At 38.8% G+C, this 19849-nt stretch overlaps 9 protein-coding genes and 1 non-coding gene across 10 annotated transcripts; 4 read left to right on the forward strand and 6 right to left on the reverse strand.

Annotated features, from left to right (window-relative positions):
- Window positions 1-1302: 1302 nt before the first annotated feature.
- lnp1 (lunapark Lnp1) lies at window positions 1303-2540 on the forward strand (the record flags this gene model as incomplete). Its single annotated transcript, XM_056183621.1, has 3 exons — window positions 1303-1323; window positions 1389-1630; window positions 1718-2540. 3 exons carry the CDS (start codon window positions 1303-1305, stop codon window positions 2538-2540), a joined length of 1086 nt encoding a protein of 361 aa, XP_056038923.1.
- A 1068-nt stretch (window positions 2541-3608) lies between these two features.
- Window positions 3609-4699, forward strand: SOMG_04845 (ribose-phosphate pyrophosphokinase; the record flags this gene model as incomplete). Its single annotated transcript, XM_056183622.1, has 2 exons — window positions 3609-3679; window positions 3805-4699. The coding sequence occupies 2 exons, from the start codon at window positions 3609-3611 to the stop codon at window positions 4697-4699; spliced, it is 966 nt and encodes a 321-aa protein (XP_056039813.1).
- Window positions 4700-5031: 332 nt separating this feature from the next.
- On the reverse strand, window positions 5032-6460 carry bet4 (Rab geranylgeranyltransferase alpha subunit Bet4; the record flags this gene model as incomplete). The annotated part of the gene is made up of 7 exons (XM_056183623.1): window positions 5032-5213; window positions 5340-5543; window positions 5616-5837; window positions 5883-6070; window positions 6136-6263; window positions 6307-6417; window positions 6458-6460. The coding sequence occupies 7 exons, from the start codon at window positions 6458-6460 to the stop codon at window positions 5032-5034; spliced, it is 1038 nt and encodes a 345-aa protein (XP_056039317.1).
- A 1078-nt stretch (window positions 6461-7538) lies between these two features.
- Window positions 7539-9083, forward strand: fzr3 (meiotic fizzy-related APC coactivator Fzr3; the record flags this gene model as incomplete). The annotated part of the gene is made up of 1 exon (XM_056183624.1): window positions 7539-9083. One exon carries the CDS (start codon window positions 7539-7541, stop codon window positions 9081-9083), a length of 1545 nt encoding a protein of 514 aa, XP_056039314.1.
- Window positions 9084-9122: 39 nt separating this feature from the next.
- mug163 (mitochondrial protein, C6orf136-like protein) lies at window positions 9123-9754 on the reverse strand (the record flags this gene model as incomplete). The annotated part of the gene is made up of 2 exons (XM_056183625.1): window positions 9123-9550; window positions 9595-9754. The coding sequence occupies 2 exons, from the start codon at window positions 9752-9754 to the stop codon at window positions 9123-9125; spliced, it is 588 nt and encodes a 195-aa protein (XP_056039320.1).
- Window positions 9755-10270: 516 nt separating this feature from the next.
- SOMG_04849 (pyridoxamine/pyridoxine/pyridoxal transmembrane transporter) lies at window positions 10271-11945 on the reverse strand (the record flags this gene model as incomplete). Its single annotated transcript, XM_056183626.1, has 2 exons — window positions 10271-11782; window positions 11910-11945. 2 exons carry the CDS (start codon window positions 11943-11945, stop codon window positions 10271-10273), a joined length of 1548 nt encoding a protein of 515 aa, XP_056039319.1.
- Window positions 11946-12871: 926 nt separating this feature from the next.
- Window positions 12872-13996, reverse strand: SOMG_04850 (WD repeat protein; the record flags this gene model as incomplete). The annotated part of the gene is made up of 1 exon (XM_056183627.1): window positions 12872-13996. The coding sequence occupies one exon, from the start codon at window positions 13994-13996 to the stop codon at window positions 12872-12874; it is 1125 nt and encodes a 374-aa protein (XP_056039496.1).
- Window positions 13997-14460: 464 nt separating this feature from the next.
- SOMG_20276 lies at window positions 14461-14533 on the reverse strand. The gene has a single exon. It is a non-coding gene; the product is annotated as a tRNA-Asn (tRNA).
- Window positions 14534-14895: 362 nt separating this feature from the next.
- pku70 (Ku domain helicase (XRCC6-like protein) Pku70-like) lies at window positions 14896-17021 on the reverse strand (the record flags this gene model as incomplete). Its single annotated transcript, XM_056183628.1, has 6 exons — window positions 14896-15006; window positions 15058-15261; window positions 15305-16491; window positions 16575-16671; window positions 16736-16918; window positions 16983-17021. The coding sequence occupies 6 exons, from the start codon at window positions 17019-17021 to the stop codon at window positions 14896-14898; spliced, it is 1821 nt and encodes a 606-aa protein (XP_056039497.1).
- A 747-nt stretch (window positions 17022-17768) lies between these two features.
- On the forward strand, window positions 17769-19540 carry pus1 (TruA family tRNA/ U2 snRNA pseudouridine synthase Lsp1; the record flags this gene model as incomplete). The annotated part of the gene is made up of 3 exons (XM_056183629.1): window positions 17769-18908; window positions 18967-19322; window positions 19366-19540. The coding sequence occupies 3 exons, from the start codon at window positions 17769-17771 to the stop codon at window positions 19538-19540; spliced, it is 1671 nt and encodes a 556-aa protein (XP_056038887.1).
- Window positions 19541-19849: the final 309 nt, after the last annotated feature.

Here is a 19849-nt window from a genome sequence, read left to right on the forward strand (position 1 = left end):
GACGTAAACCAAACGATTATATATTCCAAGAAGCTGGAGACGTTCCCCAAAAATCAAAGACTTCTTGGTAATTGCTAACTGTCTGCAGTCTGATCTGAGCGAGTATCTTAATTCCCAAAGTAACATTGTGTTTTCAAGGAGGTTTTTATTCCGCTCGCTAAACAGTAAACAAAGGAATCCTGAGATGAAAGGAGACAAGAGCCTCTGAACAAGGTGAAGGTCATTATGAAATAGATTATCCTTTTGTAGAGTTTCTCTTTGTTGACGGTCAAAGCGATATGCAAAAGAAGCGATGACGAGACGCGTGGCTGAAATGGAAGGCAAACAGGAAAAAGACAAAGGAGAGTTTAGTACGACAGAGCGTTCTTTTTTAATTGAATGTAGCGATTCTGTTTCGCGAATGACTATATCATCAATTGGCGTAAAAGGATGGGCCTATTCGTAAACGGCGCTGTGTCTAGCCTTCGTTGGAGGTTTGTCTCGTTGAACAGCCAGCCCGAGAGAGAAAAAGAAGTGTAACAACAAAAATAGAAGTTGCATATTGATTATGAAACAGTTCGTTTCCTGCCCTTTCTGACATGTCGGACATCATTACATACTGCTACTTGCTCTCTTCAAAGATCAACATAGAACCATCTCTAAAAGAGGTACGAATCCCTCCAAAAAGCTTCCAGCTATCCTTGTAAAGGAAGTTATTTATTCTTCAGCAAAATTGCAGAAATCTACGAGAATAACCACTCTTCTATTCTGTATCATTTTACTCGAATACTACCATGTTTCATATCGTATTATATAAACCGGTATGATCCATCTTATCATATTAAGGATTATACTATTATATAGAGCAGAAAACAAAATGGAAGCCAAGACCAAGGGAAACATAAATCAGAAAGGTCTGAAACATTGCAAGATTTCACTGCTTCATTCCACATTCGTCCGCGCTAAACTGTCTCTTCCTAAAACACCGATCTATACAGAAAGCTCACGAGTCGTAGCAGCGCATAAGATCCAGTCCTGTACCCAAAAGACCCAACGTTTGTGCAAGCTTCTAAAGAAACAGCCAATCACTTCTTTTTCCTTTTCAAACCTTTTCAAATCGTTTTACACTTCTTTTTCTTTTGCGAGAATATTGCAAAAAGCCAAAGATACCACATAGGAACGACCGTTTGTATCTCCAAATACCACAGTATTGGAACGCGAACCCAGCAAACAATATGAACGAGAAACGCTTTCAAAACGTAAATTCAGCGTGAATAGCAACAAGAGATTGAAATTAAAAATTTAATTTTCTTGAAACGCATCATGTCATGGCTATTTAAAAAAGTAAGTCTTTGTTCGAGGCATACAGCCTCAGCGCTTCAATTCCATGCTAACAAGTATCTCTATAGAAGAAACAGGTAGACTTTGGGGGAGAATTAGACCGATTGGAAGAACGGTTAGATGAAGTGCAATACAAGATTGAAACCTTGAAAGAAAAGAAAAAAAATATCCAGTTTCGATACTCCGTCTTCTCTTTTCTAGTTTACACGATAGCGGTTGCCTTGTATGCCTACCGTTCGTCTCTTCTTGTCGGTCATCCTATATTATCGATCTCTTTATGGATCCTCCTGTATTTGATGGGTGTTGGACTGTATGTCAATAAGCCCTCTTCACCAAGAGTGGAAGAGTCAATGGTCCATTTTGTGAGAGTTATAAGTTCTTTGGCTAATCATTGTAGATTATATTTCCTTCGACATGGCATAGCATGGTTTTATGAGCGACGGCTACGGACTGCGAAGTTGCGTCGACGAAAGTTTCAGGAAGAGAAACGCCAATTACTGGATGCCTTAAAAAGTCGAAAGGAATATTTTGAAACACAGGCCCTGTTGGAAAAATATGGCGAGCAGTCCCCGCGGTCGAGAAAACAGAACGTCGACTTTGGAAAACGTAAAGGAAAGGGTGGATCTGGTGAACCAAGTGAATTACCTCCTGGAATCCTTCCATCGTCGTTGAATGATGCGCAATCTCAACATTGGTACGATAAAGTCTTGGAGGGTCTTGTGGGAGCAGATGAAAGGGAAGAGAAAAACCGAGAAGCACTCATTTGCCAGCATTGCTATAGACACAACGGGCTTGCTTCTGTTGGTGAACGAGCAAAATTTGTTCGTTATGTTTGCTTGTACTGCAAAACATGGAATGGCCCTTCTGTCGACTCGGATCGCGCCTCGATAAGTTCATTGACACCAAGAAGATCCAAGTCTACTTCATCGTCAAGTAAGTTGTCTGAGTCTCTTCCTGTAGATACAACACCCGTACCCGAAACAAAGCATCATCCTGGTGATTTGCCTCTCCTAACGTCAGACATTTCTCCTACGCCTATCCCTTTTTCCGCGTTCTCTTATAGGAAAAGTCTTGTGCCTCCTAGTCCTCCAACATCAGCAGCTGCCATGGGTGCTACCGACACGGATTATCCAGACGTTTCTGTTGATAGTATTTATGACTCCTTTCATACGGTAGCCAACGATGCTCCTGGTGTACTCAGCCCTGTCCAAAAACAATGATAGTACCATGCTGGTAATTTTACGACTGATTCTGTCGTGCATTTATGATGGCATTTTTCTTTCTATTTCTTTATCTTATTTTCCACATTTCATTCTTTTTTCAACACTTCCATAGAAACATTTCTTTTTATGATTGTGTTTATGATATCTACATGTTCTTTCATACTCAGCACTACGTCCAAATAAATGGTTCCTATGAATTGCCATCTGTTTCTATTCGACAAACGAGTTGATTTGTCCTAGTAAACTCACCTTTCAAGCTCGATTGTTTTCCAAAATCTGATCCGTAATACAAATTCACCTATTTCTTGCTTCCTTTCCAACATCGGCAACTCTTCGAAAATACAATGTCGGATACAATAAGAACAAAAAACGTTTGGGAAATGACCTTGATACGCCTTATGTTTGCAAACAAAGAAACCTTTTGTCTTTTCTCTCGGCCCATGCATTTTTTTCCGACCTCTTTGTGAAAGATCCATTGGAACGTAATAGCTCAACAACTGTTCGCTTGCTTCAAACAATTTTATTTTCTTACAAAGATACTAAATGTTTCACTGATCATCTTTTGGATAAATCCACTTCGTTGGTTTTACCTTCCAGATTACCCAGTAAGGGAATAGGAAGCCACTGTTACATATTCTATTTGTTTTAGATTTGTTTTAGATAAATAAGAAGTATGTACTCGATCATATTCAAGTATCTAGTCACATTTCCCTTTATCCGTATATATTTTAGTATTGTGTTTATGTTACTTGCTTTGTCACTTCCTCTCTGTTGCTAACCGCGGTAAGTAAGAAGTTCTGCCTCGGAATTCCCTCCTACCTTAGTGATCATATAGTAGTTGTAAGCAAGGAAGAGATCGGTTTCTGCTATGGCAATGAAATGCTCATTCAAAAGAAAATACACAAGTCTACCTTAAAAATTTATAAAATACACTTTTAGAATTTAACTTTTAACTAAGCTGTTTTTGCATTGTAAGATTCTCACTTTTCGTACGTCTCTTCATTGGAAGAAATTTAATTAAGAGTACTTGTCGTTTCACAAACCCTTGTCGTGTCCAAGACCACCATGGCATCCAATTCTATCAAGATTTTTGCGGGAAACTCTCATCCTGAACTTGCTGAGAAGGTTGCAAAACGGTATGTTGAGCATATTTTGAGAAGCTTTCATGATGACAAATGATGGAGAAAGAATGGAAGAATGAGGGCTGAAGACGAAACGTCAAAATACATGAGAAAAAGACTAACGAAACTCCTTTGTCTAGAATTGGACTTAGCTTGGGAAAAGCTGCCGTCGTTCAGTACTCGAATCGTGAAACTTCCGTCACTATTGGAGAATCTGTTCGAGATGAAGATGTCTTTATCCTCCAAACAGGTTGTGGCTCCATCAACGACCACTTGATGGAGTTGCTTATTATGATAAATGCTTGTCGTTCAGCTAGTGCTCGTCGTATTACTGCTATCATCCCTTGTTTTCCTTATGCTCGTCAAGACAAGAAGGACAAAAGTCGTGCCCCTATTACTGCGCGCCTTGTTGCCAATATGTTGCAAACCGCTGGTTGTAATCATATAATTACCATGGATCTTCATGCTTCTCAAATTCAAGGGTTCTTTAATGTCCCTGTGGATAACCTTTATGCAGAGCCATCTGTCTTACGTTATATCCGTGAAAAAATCAATACAAGCGTCAATCCTGCAGTGATCGTCTCTCCTGATGCAGGTGGTGCTAAGCGTGCGACTGCCTTGGCCGACCGCTTAGATTTGGACTTTGCGTTGATTCACAAAGAAAGACAAAAAGCCAACGAAGTTTCTCGTATGGTTTTGGTTGGTGATGTCCGTGATAAGCTAGCCATCTTGGTTGATGACATGGCTGACACTTGCGGTACTCTTGGTTTGGCTGCTAAGACATTAAAAGACAACGGTGCAAAGGCTGTGTATGCTATTGTCACTCATGGTATTTTGAGTGGCAAAGCTATCCGTGTCATCAATGATAGTGCTTTAGAGAAGGTTATTTGCACTAACACCATCCCTCATGATGATAAGCGCAGAATTTGCGACAAAATTGAAACGATCGATATTTCTGGTGTTTTAGCTGAATGTATCCGTCGCATCCATCATGGCGAAAGTGTTTCTGTTTTATTTAGCGTTGCTCCTGCGTAGTTTCCTTGGTGAGTTGGTATTTTCCTCCTTTCTCTTCGATTTACCTATCCTTACTTTCCTTTCTACAGGTTAGCATTCACCTTTATTCGTTTTTGTTGTGTTAGTATGGTCTTGCTTTTGGAATCAAACTTCTTTATGTCATTTAAAAAAAAAATTACATATTATTTGATCAGTCCCCTTTTTTTCTATTTTTCGTCAGAAAGCAGTATTTGATGTGGATACTTAGATTATGCGGTGCGTTTTGAATCGTAGTAACGTTTATGAAATATATTATAAAAGGAAGTTATGTTATTTTAATGCTTATCATCTTCTTATAGCCTAATAGTTCACACTTATGCATTCGTAATGGTTTCAATTTTCTTGAGAAGGTATTGGTATCGTCCCTGTCGTTGAGGGTCAACTTGCTGAAGGGTATGTATTAAGGAAACCCATGTCGTCTGTTCTTGCTTTGTAGTTTTCTGATTTGACAATATTCGAATTAAGAGTCCGTACTCGATAAGAAGCTCACAGCACCCTAAATTATCACAGGTCAGTATGAGGAAGACATATTACAATTCGATTTGCAATCCTTTGGACAAAATAGCTTCTGTTTCTCTATTTGCAACTACGTACTCCGAAGGAATGCCAATGCTATACTTACACTTATTTTCAGGTTCCAGTTCATGTAGCTCCTCAAGAAGCTGGATTTCTTGAGCGATGTATTGGATACGCTCTTCTGTTGATAAAACAGAAAGGATAGGAGGTGCGCCAACCTGATTGCAATGACCCATGAGCCAACGATGATAAATCCATATGCTCGAATCATCCGGGTCTGTAAACGCAGCTTGATGGATCGTGTCCAATTCTGATAAACCGTTAGAATTCTATTTATACTTCAATGAAAGAGTTATATCAACAGAAATAAAAGTAAATTTACCTTCTTGTAAAATCTTCTGTGCTAATTGCCTTCGAAGCTCGGGATCAGTCTCTTTTTTGATAATAAATTCAAGCAACTTCGTACGGTTATGCCATGCTGAGAAATTACTAAAGTTAGTGGCAATCGCGCTTGAAGTATACTGCAGCTCTTTTCCCGCCAAGTCATAGTTTCCTTGCTTTTCTATTTGCGTTACAACATATCGTCTATAATGCCATCCGTGAACTATTACAAGTTAGCCAGCCAGTTAAAACAAGTAACGCAGCGTACAATTTCTAGCATCAGCACTCAAAAGTTTTTCAGTTATCATCATTTCGTAATTCCAATTGGGATACGGAGCGTTTTCAAGGCACCAGCGTCTATGATTGAATATCCAATATACTTTAGGGAACATTTTCATCTTTGAAAGGACATATTGCAACTCCTTGTCTAACACATCTTGCTTCTCATTGACGGATCTAGTTTAATCATTAGCAATTCACAATTCGATGCAATCGTATACTCAATTGAATTCAGCTCATACATATTTGGAAAAACGCTAGATAGGTATATTTCTCTTCGGTAATTCCAAACGCTATATGTTTCAGGATTCCAATCCAAAAGTTCGGTGGTCAGCTTCAGCTTTTCAGAAGAATAGTCTTTTAGTTGTCTCTTAATCTTGTTATTTTTTGTTTCGAATTGGATGTTAACGTACGGCTCTCTGAAATTGCTCAATTAAACCTTTGTATTCTTGAATTTTGGTTTTTTCCTTCTCGAGTTTCAAGCGTTTCTGTTCTTCATTTAACTTTACTCTTAATATTCCATGCTTTTCAGGTTAATTTGTCATATATATAGTCATTCCATACCATTGTAATTTTACTAATGGAAATGAGCTGTATAGATGCTTCATGTACGAAGAGAACAAAACCGTGAAAATCAAGGTGAAGCATATTGAGATTTTCTTTCAGTGTATATTAAGTAAATTCTTATATAATTTTAAATATTTCATAGTCTCAAACAACGTTTGATTGTACACTGTTGTATTAGGTCCAAGTAGATTCTGTTCAAAATACCAGAATGAACATGCCTAAAATAGGATTCTTGCGCTATATATGAACAATTCATGAACTTTTCAAACAGTCTTCTCTGTGGCATAAATGCTGGAGAAGACAACATATTTAGAGATTTTAAATACCCATTGAATAGCAACGAATGCTTCATGGCATTCCAAAAAACTTTCTTATTTGTTTTATTCGATTTTTTTCTCCTGTTATAGCTGAGTTGCCAAGGAATTCACAGAAATTTATCCCTATGCAATCTTAGTTAGAGACATGTCAATACAGAAAATCACTACCAAAAACCCAAACCAGAGTATTGAATTATTTAAAACTAATACTAAATGCCTAAGCATTTGTTCCATCTCCCACCCAGGGTGAATTCAATACCACTAGGCCAAGCCTTGCGAGTAACAGTATCACATATTTATACTGTGAGCAAGTGAGAATAGTCTTTCCAAACAAATAAAACTAAGATGTAGCAATACAGCGATCATAATATATTCCTTGCATATTTAAAAATTGGCTGTCTATTCCATCAATTTGGTACTCACGTAAAACGCCCAAAAAGTTACACTTTCGAAATAAGAGTAGACATATAGAGCCCTTTTAATGTTCTTGAGTAGTACGCCGTTTTAAGAATCTTGGAAGCAATGAATGGAGTCCTTGAAAAGACACACCATAATGAGTCTTCAGCATTTTTAAAATATAAAAAACTGATATAAATTCAGAATTCTTAAAAGATAAAGCTTGGATCCAACGGGTAATGCGAACTCTTTTGGGGCACTGAAATAGTATACATACGCGTCCTTGCGAATCTACCGTAAACACAACACAACCCAAGATCCACAGTTTCATAGAAACAGAATTTGTTCAAATAAAATACAACCTTATGGAAATCAGAAAGAAACAAACGCTAAAATCTCCCGGAAGACTCTGGAGAATCACGAAAATAAGAAGAAACACGACTTTAAACAAAACACGCGTCAAAAACCGAAAAGAGAGCAAACCTAAAACTAATCAACCCATTATAAGTATAAAGAAATGTTTAGATAGATTTATTCCTTCCAATGCCAATTCAGAAGCATTTCGGATTCTTGATAATTCGCAGCATGGAAGAAAACATAAACATAAGGAGGACGCCTTGCCAAAGATGTTAAACTTAAACCTCAGTGGAGTCTTAAACTATAAAACCTTAGACAAAAGAGAAAATCGCACTTCGAAACGGCTTACTGACTTTTCTGCGAGACAACTCCCAGGAACCCCTACTACGCAAGGTCACTTAGATCACTTTCAGGAACGACGGATTCGTTCGCTAATACACCCATATCAAGGTGCAATTCATGAATCTCCTATTCGTATCCTGGAGGCCCCAGGCTTGCTCGATGATTTTTACATTTCGCCATTGGCCTGGTCAAACCACGGTGAACTGGCCGTCGCATTGAGACAGCATGTGTACCTTTGGGATGAGTTGTACGGTACGACTATACTGGAAATGCGGCATACAGATTATGTAGTGAGCAGCCTAGCCTATTCCGAAGATGGAAATTATCTTGCAATTGCTCGTGTTAATGGATCTGTTGAAATCTGGGATCGACAATATTTAACTGAAACACATGAATACTGCTTTCAGCATGAAGGTGATATAAGTTGCATGGCTTGGAGCCCTACCAACTCAACTCTGTTGGTTGGTGGAAGCATGGGCAGCATATATGTATATCATAAAACAAAAAGTATGATGTGCCGGCTTTATACAATCAAGCACGTGCATCAAGAGCAAGTGTGCGGACTTGAGTGGAATTACGATGGGACACAGTTCGCCAGTGGGGGAAACGATAACTTAGTTTGCGTCTTTGACATGAACGCACTGGATGCGCCAAAATATTTCTGGAGCCATTCTGCAGCAGTTAAAGCGCTTGCCTTTTGTCCTTGGCAAAAATCTCTTTTGGCAATAGGGACTGGATCAAACGATCAGCATATTTATTTCTATGATACCTTTCGAGGACATTTGATTTCCAGACTCTTTTGTGGAGCCCAAATCACGTCCATCATTTGGTCTCGAAGATACAAAGAACTTTGTTTCAGTCTTGGATACGCGTACGAAGGAAATATTGCATCGGTAATTGTTTGCAGATGGCCGCAGTTAACGCGGGTATTCCAGGTACCCTTTTGCTCTGCAGAGGAGTTCCATCAAGACCTTAGGACCATCATGGCCATTCACACACACCGTAAACGTTCTAAAAATGACTGGGAAGAAGGAGAGTTCATTGTTGTAGCTAACACTGATCAAACAGTGAAGTTTTATAAGATTTGGGGCCTAGAATCTCAAGCCGTCCACAATGATCAAGTATTATTTCAAGAAGGTATATTTGGGAGTCACATTTTAGAAATGCTAGAAGGTGTGCCGGAAAATAAACTGTTAAAAGGCCTTCGATAAAAAAAAATAAAAAAATAAAAAAAAAGTCGTTGAACCAGTCTACTCAAAAGTGCCTGGCTCCAACGCTGGAATTCTTGCAATATGTCCCGCTTTCTTTCTTTCTAAATTTTCAATAATGTGTCTATATATAAGTCCTTTCGAGTTTATATCAAAGTGGAAGATGCAATTGTACTCATCCGAGTAAGATGCAATCCAGTGACATTTCATTGTATACCGAGTAGACTTTGGTGAAAGAGGTGTATGAACCTGGCTTTCTATGTCAATTGTCTTTTTAACGCCATCGCTGTATGCGGAAGCTAGAAGTATTCGGGCGGTTTTGAAAACAAGTCTGTAAATCACCAGACCTTCAATTTTTGGAAGGTTCAAGTGATAGGGAAACAAATTTAATTCAATGTTTCGACTTAATACTTCATCCGGAAGAGCTTTTTGGGGCAAGAGGGGTACTCGATCTTGAAGGATCCTGATTGCTAAAAGAATGTTAATACAAACCTACATACTAGGCAACGCATACTTTTTCCAGTTTCCACATTATACAACCCTGAATGAGCGAATCGTTTGTTTGAAAACCCTTTCGATAGAACTTTCAAAGAAATGAGCTGAGTTGGGTTTGTAAACGAGAACTGGATTGATTTACTACAAGAGAACAGCATTCTAGGGGACCAACAATTCATGGTTGAAGAAAACCAATCAACAATTGCTAATTACCATCAAACAAGTTTAATTCTCGAATATGACCATTACTTGGCTAAAATACATTTGGGTGTTCCACATTGGAAAGAGCCTTCTTACGAGGAATTACGAAAGTTACCTACCGTGGAGTATGGAGACAATTATTAGAGGAAAATAAATGAATAGAATGAAACAGAACGGTTGCCATTTGTTACTTTTTATTTATTTTTTAAATTTTAAAGAGAGCTGTTGTATTTTGTGCAACAGCTTTACTCATACAGGTTTCTTACTGACGTCGTCGTTGAGCACATTCAATATACTATTGAATAACAAATAAGTCATTAGTTCAAAGGCGATAAATCCAGAGTGAATGGAAAGAAAATTAATTCATTAGCAAAGGAAGGAGACTTTAGTATTAGGTGTGAAAGGGTAATTAAAGGTTGCTCAAAGGTCTGCTTGGAATTGAAACAACGCGCCTGAGAAAAGGAAATTCATAAAAAGTGGGATGCGACCAAATGCTAAGAATCCAGTTGGATAAAATGACGGGTAGCAAGCTTGCTTCGAGAGCGAATGCGATGTCCAAAAAAGTACAGGACATAAATCAAAGCAATTAAAGGTAAAGAAACGAAACCAATCACTGCAGTAGCCCAGTGAATATTCATTCGGCTGAACATGAGTGCGCTAAGGTGAACAAAGGCAGTACTGCCCAGGTTGGAGGGAAGCTCAAAAGCAGCAACAGCGGAAGCGGAAACGCTTGGATAAGAATCTGTGATGTATAAAAGCATTGCCTGCCAGATATGATAGTCGGCCATGTTAAAAATGGTAAGGGCAATTAAAGAGACGATATAATGAATGCTTGGTTTGGTACAGAATGCAAACATGAAAATACCGACGGGAAATCCCCATACCAAAGCTATTGTCATCTTAAATCTTGCTTCTGGTCTAGATTTCTTGTTTATGCGTTTATCACGGCGATAGAGCCAGCTCTGAAGGGGTTCGAGCCACAAGAGGATAATGCAAGCAGGTATTGCGGCCAAATAAGTGGAAGAAGCAGCCATGTCGGACATCTTGTAGATATCTACATAGACGGGCCAAATAGCTTGCAAAAAGAAGTATAAAAGACCATTTACGAAACCGTTGTAGATCCCTAAGGATGTAACGATGGGCTCTGTGAAAAAGATTTTCAGAGCCACTGATAAAATAAAGTATGTGTTTTTGATTAAGGTTTTGAAAGTTAGTCTGGGGAACATGGACACAGGTTTGTTGTTTTGACGAGCTTCGTGTCGTTCAACTACGATTACAGGAAGCGTTTCTGGAGAGAATGCTAAAACAAGTAGAAAAAATCCTCCTACAATAACATTAATCCAATAAAGCCATCGCCAACCCAGTTTTGGATTTTCGGAAACAGCAGTACCCATTGGAGAACCGATGCTTGAAACCGAGCACATGAAAATGAACATGTACATACCCCAATTGGAATGTTCGCTTCTCAATAGATCAGCGACACCACCGGCTACATTGGCTAATGTAGTGGATCCAACCGCACCGAGAATGAACATGGAAATGACAAGCTGAGGATAATTGATTGCCAATGCGCACGAAACGTTAAAACATATATAAACCAACAATGAGCCGATGTAAACAAATTTTCTTCCCACCAAATCGGACAGTGGACCCAGCACAAGGGGGCCCAAAGCGACACCGAGCAAAAACATACTTTGACCCAGCAAAGATGTCTGTGAGGAAAGGTTCCATTCTTCGCTAACTTCGGATGAAACACCACTATAGAAATTTGGCGTCCAAAAGACATATGCCTGTAAAGAGGTCGTCAGAACGATCAACCATGCTTTCTTCCAAGTTGTCCAATTCTGAGGATGGGCTGGGTGATTGGTGGTGATCTCCTCTAGCCGTAGAGCATAGTCCGAACTTTCTTGATAATCATAGGAATCTATGTTATCCGACTTTGCGATGGAAGGCCGAATAACGGAGGGAATCGATACTGAATCTTCTGACTCACGAATAGAACCGTCCTAGCGAAATGGTTAGTATTCAATCTTAGCTGCAGAAAAAAATATACCAAAAAAATTTACACAATTAAAAATATTCTCAACATGAACACTACCAAGAAAATCTCTGTATATTTCTACTGATCCATACCTTTTTTAAAATATCACTTGACCCTTCAGAAGACATGCTGCATCACGTATCAATTAATTTTTTTCCAAAATTGTTTTCTCCTCTATAAGTGTGCAAATTATGATTTATTTTGACAAACCCGATGTACTTCTGTTCATGTATCTATTGGAATCTGTATTGTTTACAAAAATGTAAACAAACCGGCAAGACGGTTGAGAAAAAAAAGAGCGACTTATTGACCGAATACCCACTCCTTATATAGTCCCATAGGATTAAGATAGCTATCGTCATTCTTTTTTCGATAAAAATGCTTAAACTTCTGATTGGATGAATTTCCATGCTCCCGATCTTCAAAACCGCCGAGTATCCGAGAGAAAGGACGATGGATTACAAATTCGGGCAGAGAGCTCAGCTGCCTGGACCTTTAATAATTTAATGAACTGAAGAAAGATTGAAAATTAACTATATATAAATCTAAAAAGAACTTTTTCGCCTGAATTTTCTAAAACAGTTGAATCCTTGTATACTTTACTATAAGCTCTGTAAGAAAAAACATCATATTAAAGTTTGTATGATATACAATCGTCAAAACACTTTTTTTTTTTTTAATAAAATATATGGCGACGTGCGCGGTCGTTTTGGTTTTGTTGCATGCTGCATGCAGATGAGATGGAAATAGGGTCTTTGCTTGTTTTCCATCTAGACCAAATACATACTTCGATTTGACACAGACAAAGGTGGGTGAATGGTCGTCGTAGAAATGACCAACCAGGTTTCTTGAGACTGATTTGCTTGGGTATAAATGAATAGATAATTTTAGAAAGTTCGTATATGATTTCATGTTGCCGCATTTTTTATTGCTTCTACTTGAGCTTTAAAAATGAAAAGAAACATGAAACCTTTTGTGTAACGTCCCAAGGATAATAAATGATAGACAGAATGCAAATATACTTACTCCTAAACTTTTTATTTTTTATTTTTTTTTAATCACTCATCAATTCTTCCAATTCCGCAAGTTCTTCTTCCGTCAGCTGAGGCTGATTCGCCTCTGGTTTTTGGAAAGTGTCTTCCGAAGCCATATTTGTTTCGTTCGAAACCGAGGATAAATCCAAATTCCAAGATCGTAGTGTTCCATCCAATGATGCGGTAACCAAACATGATTTCCATTGAAGTAATTTGGTGACAGATTCATAATGGCCTGAATATACATGCGCCAAATTTCCAAGATTCACATTACATAATCGTACATTTTCATCTCGACAAGCCGTGCACACATTCCCGTCCGACAGCACAAGGACATCTGTACAGAAATCGGGATGTTCGAATCTGGTTTCTTCGTGCAATCCTTCATAAACGGACCATTGTCGGACAGTCTTATCTGCAGACGCAGTCCACAGAGATTCAGGATCCTCTGGTTCAAACATTAAGCTGTAAACATTCGATTGATGCCCCCAAAACCCTTCATCGTCAAGAGACTGACCCCCTTCTCGTCGTATTTCCCATCTGCGAATGCTACTTTCGCTTCCACATGTCCAAAATATATTGCTTCCCGGCTGCCGAGTAATCTTCTCAATCCCCCTTGAATGCCCTGACAACTTATATAGCAGACGATTTGGTTGGGAACGTATGTCCCATATCGCAAGTGTCGCATCCACGGAACCCGAGATGAGCAAACCCTCTTCCTCGAACAGCAACAATGATTTTACATAATCAGCATGGCCTAACAGAGTCTCCACACATTCCCCAGTACGAACGTTCCACCTTTTAATCGTACTGTCCCATGAACCCGTATATAGAAAGCGATCCTGGTCGTCGCCCATAAGACTCTCTACCTGGCAGCAGGTCACCGGTCCCCCGTGGCCTTTGTAGACTTTGCATGTTTTCCCATCATTCATATCGTACAGGCGACACACATGAGAGGCCTCGCATGTGAATACTCTGGGCAGTTGGTATCTCTTCGGTGTGGTACGATCGAGTTCGATGTTTAAGACCTTGGATTTTAAATCCTTTGGATTTCCATGTTTATTTTTGGACTTCTCAAGTTTTCGCTCTTCATTTCGAACAGCATCTTCCGTCTGAAATAAGTATGTTGGATTACTGGTTTGCATCCTGAACCTTGGCTATTCTAAAAGAGCGATCTAGGTTAAGAAACAAATCAAGGAATGAAGAAGTATTAATTTCTCTAACGAATCGTATCTTTGGTACCAACGTTTTTTGGTAGTTCTTTTTCCACTCTTCTATACTATGATTCACCATCATAGTATCGTTTTAGTGTTCAGTAAAAATAGAATCGCTCCTCAGAAGTTTTACAGATCAAGACGGCTATTGTTTGTCTTTAGAGTTTTCAATTTCATATTAAAAGTTTCTCAAAACCAGCCTTTCCTGTGTAGTCGCTAAGGAATTTTGTGCCTCACTCATCATGGTCAAGACCAAAACAAAGAAGCAGTCTCTGCATGTAGTATAACAAGAGAATTCACATCAAACAGAGTAAAGAGTGCAATAAATAAAAACAAGGGTGCAGCCAGTATGAAAGCTTCAACACAAAGCCGAAACGAAATCAAAAAGGTAAAGACGGTCAGAGTGGGGCTCGAACCCACGACCTCATGATTAACAGTCATGCGCACTACCAACTGTGCTATCCGACCTTGGATGCTTTTCTGATATTCCAAAACAATTAATCCTAATTTGGTATTGACTAGTGTAGATTGGTTTTAATGCTATTTTTAAAAGAAACGAATTATTGCTGGCAGAAGATATTCATTTGGTTTCTGAAAGGCAACATGTAGACCTTTGAAATACTTTGGCTTCTTTGATTTGAGATAAATTGGGTAATTGGGTTGAACTCCTTCAAGTGCTACTACGAGCTATATTGTCGCTGTCCAACAATTATGTAAAGCTATTCTCTAGTCAGTAAATAAAAAAAACTTCCGTAAATTTGTGTTCTCATTAATCCATCAACCGAATAATTAATATACATTAGGAAACGCTTGTGTTCAACAGAAGCGAGTTACAGTTTTTCAACATAGGCAACAAGATTCGTAATTAAATCAGCTTTTTTTCCAGTAGATCGTAAGCTTCTGTCTCGTAAAATGTCTTTTAACTGGGGAACCTTCAAAATCTAGCAACTGTTAGTATGTTTGACAAAGGGTGATACGCAATGTAATTTTACCTTTAATTCTTTTTCTAGTATTCCACTGTCATGCATTTTTTTTAACTGAGAATCCTCCAGCGCAAATGATTGCTCTATATTTTCTTCGCGTTTCCGTTTTAGTGGAGCAACTGGATTCACATCCTCTTCACCCTCTTCTATTGGAATATCGTTATTGCTGGGGCTAACAATTTCATTAAATTCCCGAATAGAATCTCCAACGCGCTAAAGGGTAAGTTACAAATATGATCATTTTCTTAGAACTTACCTTCTGTATCGCTTTGTATTTAGGTAGCGTTGTATCAACAAAGTCAGTTGGAATTTCATCATCGAGCGCTAATGCCTGCAGCACCTTGTAGTGCCATTGCAAAGTAGGATTATTGTATCTTCCTGGTTCATATGCCCGAAGTTCCATCCCTCGTAGAACATTTTGCATTGACTCAATGGAGTTTGGTGGAAGAAAATTAGGATTCGGATTGCCAGGAAGGCTCCGAATGTCATCGGCGGTTGGCAATTGAAGTAGAAAAATCCCAACTGGCAACTCAAAGTCTTTTCGGATATGGGTTGACGCGGCGGTCGGAATCATGGCCACGAAACTAGGACTAGAATTCGGTCGTGCGATAAACCAAGCAATCCCAATTTTGTTCGAATTAAGAAGCTTCTTATGCAACGCTGAAAATACCGCTCCTCCACCTCGGATTGTGTTTTCGATAGGCCGAATAAAAACAGCTGGTTTCAAAGAATGCCAAGGTTTGAGAGTTGAAGCATCCCGGAACCCTATAAGTCGTAATACAGGTTGTCCAAAGGATCGAATCTGATCCAAATCTTCTGGATCAAATACGATAGAAGACCCGCCATAAGTAAAAGATCTTTTGATTTCCGACTTTTTGAGTTCTTTTTTGGTGTCAAAACTTACCTGCTTACTTTGAGGAGTAGCAATTGCCAGGCGTTCTCCTTTGGCATAGACCCAGCTGGTTTTGACAGACTCCAATCTCTTTAGAAGAATGTAGCCTTGAATCTCAATTCTCACGTCCTTTCCCAAATCCATTTCCAGATGAAAGTGAGCCCGCTTTGGCTTTTGAAGAGCAGTTATCATATTCAGCATACCCTGTAACTGTGACTGACCCCGACTGACCAAATTGGAAACGTCTTGGCGATCGTAAATGATGTATAAGAAATCTGAATAAAAAAGATTCACTCGGAAAGAATGGGTAGGAGGGTCCAAAAAAACCGGATTTACTTGTACATCCAAGTCCTTCAAGTCCTGGGCTCTTTGAAGTATGATTCCTTTTTCCATTTCGTTCCAAGCAGGGTGATCGTTATCGGTAATTAGGAACAGACGCTTTTCGTATTTTTGAGCGTTGGTAGTGAAAAGAACACTGGCATGGTAAAGAACGTTGGACAAAGAGACTTGGGAAGAACAAGGCTTAAAATTTTTTTTGTACGAGTCGAAATCTTGTAGAAAGGTTAGCAGAGGCTCTCGAAAGAGTATTGCCAAACAGGTATTTGCTTCTTCGAAACCTTTTCAAACCATTTACCTTTTTCGTAAGTCTGTAAGCTTTTGAGACGTTCAGCATCAGGTGGATCTAAATCCAAAAGAATTTGCTGATTTTCAAACCTGCCAGTAGAGGATTCCTAATGGATTCGTAAGTAAGGATGACCTGGATCAAAATCGACCTTCTAGTAAATTCGTACTTACAGTCCCATATAATAAAACTCCCATTACATCGTTTGGATTTGTAATCACCCTCTGTGCTGCCAATTGATATGCACAAATTAGAGCCATTTGCAGCGAGCAAGGAGTAAATTCATCCACTGGCTCTAGCATACTAGGAGAAACCTCTACCACAAAAAGAATAGCATTTCGACCAGTGTAAACACTCTGCCTCTGTTGTTAGTCAAAACGTCAGCAAGCACCATTAATTCTGAAAGATATTACTTCGCACCTCAAAGTCTTCTGTGAACGAAGGGTCTTCTGGATCCATCAATGAACCTTTTGAAATCCAAAAAATAGAAATGAAAGAGTAAAATTGGAAATAACTAAATCCAAGGGACGCGTTTCAAGAATTACACGCAGCGGCAAAAATTTGTGTGGACGAATTTCAACAAGGAAACAGCGACCTTCCTCTATAAAAGAATTATACAATCCAAAGAACCTCTTTGGTACTGAACAGGAAAAGGACCTTTCTTTATATTTACAACATGCTGGACCTATAATAGGGAGGTTTATCGTTTGTTCTAAAATATATAGAGAGACATTCGGGCGCCTAATTTGCTTTTGTAAGATATAAACAAAAGAACACGAGTTTCTGATGAAGGAATCCTTCGGACAGGTATTCAAATATTGCTTCCTTCTTCTTAAATAAAAGCTAAAAGATGAAGATTTTCTCGATGGTTTTTGCAAAGACAATGATTTCTTTGGTTTAGCAAGAGAGAAAATTTGAAAGAACCATCCTTTCGTCCGCCTTCATATCCACTCATTTTTCAGTTATTTTTGCTCTTTTTTTAGATAAAAACTTAATCCTTTTTAAAAATACGTATTCCGAGAAACAACTGAAACAAATATACTGTTTTCATACTTATCCTACGCGTGTTCTGTTTACTAACGAAGAACGCTTCCATACCGTATCTAAGATAGAACACCTAAAAGTCTTCGGTATTTCCCAGCTAAAGCTGGTAGTTGCCAAAAGGAAATTTTCCAACGAAAACAACCTACATCAAGTGTTTCTGCTATGGGACGTGATGGTAAACGAAGTTGGTATAATGGCGATCGCAGGGAAGCCAAAAGAAACCGAGTAAATACTGCTCAGTACGATGAAAAACGACCCGAGCACTTGGTCGTTGGTGAAAAGAAACCAAAACGTAAAGCTGCTTGCCTTGTAGGGTACTGCGGTACTGGTTATCACGGTATGCAATTGAATCCTCCTAGTAGAACGATTGAAGGAGACCTTTTCGACGCGTTTGTCAAGGTTGGTGCCGTGTCTTCTTACAACTCGGATGATCCAAAGAAAGTCGCTTTAGCTCGTGCTGCACGTACCGATAAGGGTGTTCATGCTGCTGGAAATGTCATCACGTTAAAACTAATAATGGAGGATGAGCAATTGATCGAAAAAGTCAACCAGCATCTTCCTCCTTCTATCCGCGTTTGGGATGTTATCCGTACGATTAACTCCTTTAACCCTAGAACGTACTGCGAATCTCGTATCTATGAGTACCTGATTCCTACTTATGCTTTCGTCCCCCCGAAGCCCACTTCTGTGTTGGGTCAGTGCATTGCCAGAAACTCTCCTATGCCAAATGAACCTATTGATGAAAATGACATCAACCAGGTGAGCCGCAAGATTTTCTACGAAGAGGGAAAAGAGTTTTGGGATAAGTACAAAGAAATGGAAGCTGCTATTTTGGAGGCCTATAACGCAGACCCTGAGAATTTTGTCAATCCCTTTTCTAAGAAAGCTGCCGCCGCTGCCGCTTCTGCTGAAGGAAACGAGAGCGTCAAACATTGGGAGTCATCTGTGCCCCCTTCTGAGGAGAATGCTCAAAAACCCACTCCTGTTAATCCACCTGAGGAGGAAGCCAGCACAGAAGAGCTCCAAAGAAATGGTTCAAAAGATGAAGAGACTTCTGCTCCAACACCAGAGGAAAGTCAATCTGATGCCTCTACACCCAAAAGTGATCCAGCTATGAGACTTGACCGTGCTTTAAAAAATGCAGAAATGCAGCTACTAAAGGAGTATCGAATCTCTGAAAAGAGATTACGAGTTATTAGAGAAACTCTGGATTGCTATGTTGGAAATCATAACTTTCACAACTTTACCGTCGGGCAAGCGTTTTACCAAAAAAACAGTAACCGATTGATACGCTCTTTTAAGGTATGTTTGTTCACTAATTTATGAAGTATATCAGAATTTTTATTAACAATATTGTTAGGCTTCTGACCCAATTATAATTGGTAACACTGAGTGGATTTCCTTGAAGGTACACGGACAGTCATTTATGTTACACCAAATCCGAAAAATGATAGCTTTGGCCGTGCTAATGGTTCGCACTGGGTGCAACTTGAGTCGCATTCAAGATGCTTTTAAAAAAACAAAAGTAAATATCCCTAAAGGCCCTGGATTTGGTCTTTTGTTAGAGTCTCCTTTCTTCAAAGGTTATAATGAGCACAAGGCTCCGGATAATGATCGAGATCCTATTGACTTTAATAAGTACTCTGAAAGTATAGAAAAGTTTAAACACGCTCACATTTACGATAAAATTTTCCTAGAGGAAAGTCGGAAACAAGTGTAAGTAAATTTTCTTTTAATTCATTATTGCTAACTCATTTAGTTTCCATTGCTTTTTGACCTTCATAGACAGCTATAAGGAGATTGACTTTCAATATCTTTCGGATATTGGCATCACTGCTGAAGAAGAAAAGATCGCCGAAAACGGACTACCAGATGAATTGTCTAGTGAAGACGAGGATGATGCAAAGACCAATAAGGATGAATTAGAAGGATAAAAGCGTTTTAGCAACTGACTAAGCATAATTTTTTGTTAAACGGGTACTTTGGAGATTTTGGGAATCTATTTTTGGTTAATTTTAGATAATAGAAGATGTTTAATTGAAAATTTTTTAATTTTGACGAGAAAAAATAGTGATAATATATATAGGATAACAGTACATCATGAAAATACGTTCGTGTATTCAGAATACACAACCTCAACATATACGTACAAATAACAATTTAATTAACAGCGAAATAGTAAGAAAACAATGATCATTATGTGCAAAGTAAATCCCATTATCACTCATAAGCTTATCATAGCA

The sequence above is a fragment of the Schizosaccharomyces osmophilus genome, chromosome 3 (genome assembly GCF_027921745.1).
Source record: "Schizosaccharomyces osmophilus chromosome 3, complete sequence".
Classification (NCBI taxonomy): Eukaryota; Fungi; Ascomycota; class Schizosaccharomycetes; order Schizosaccharomycetales; family Schizosaccharomycetaceae; genus Schizosaccharomyces; species Schizosaccharomyces osmophilus.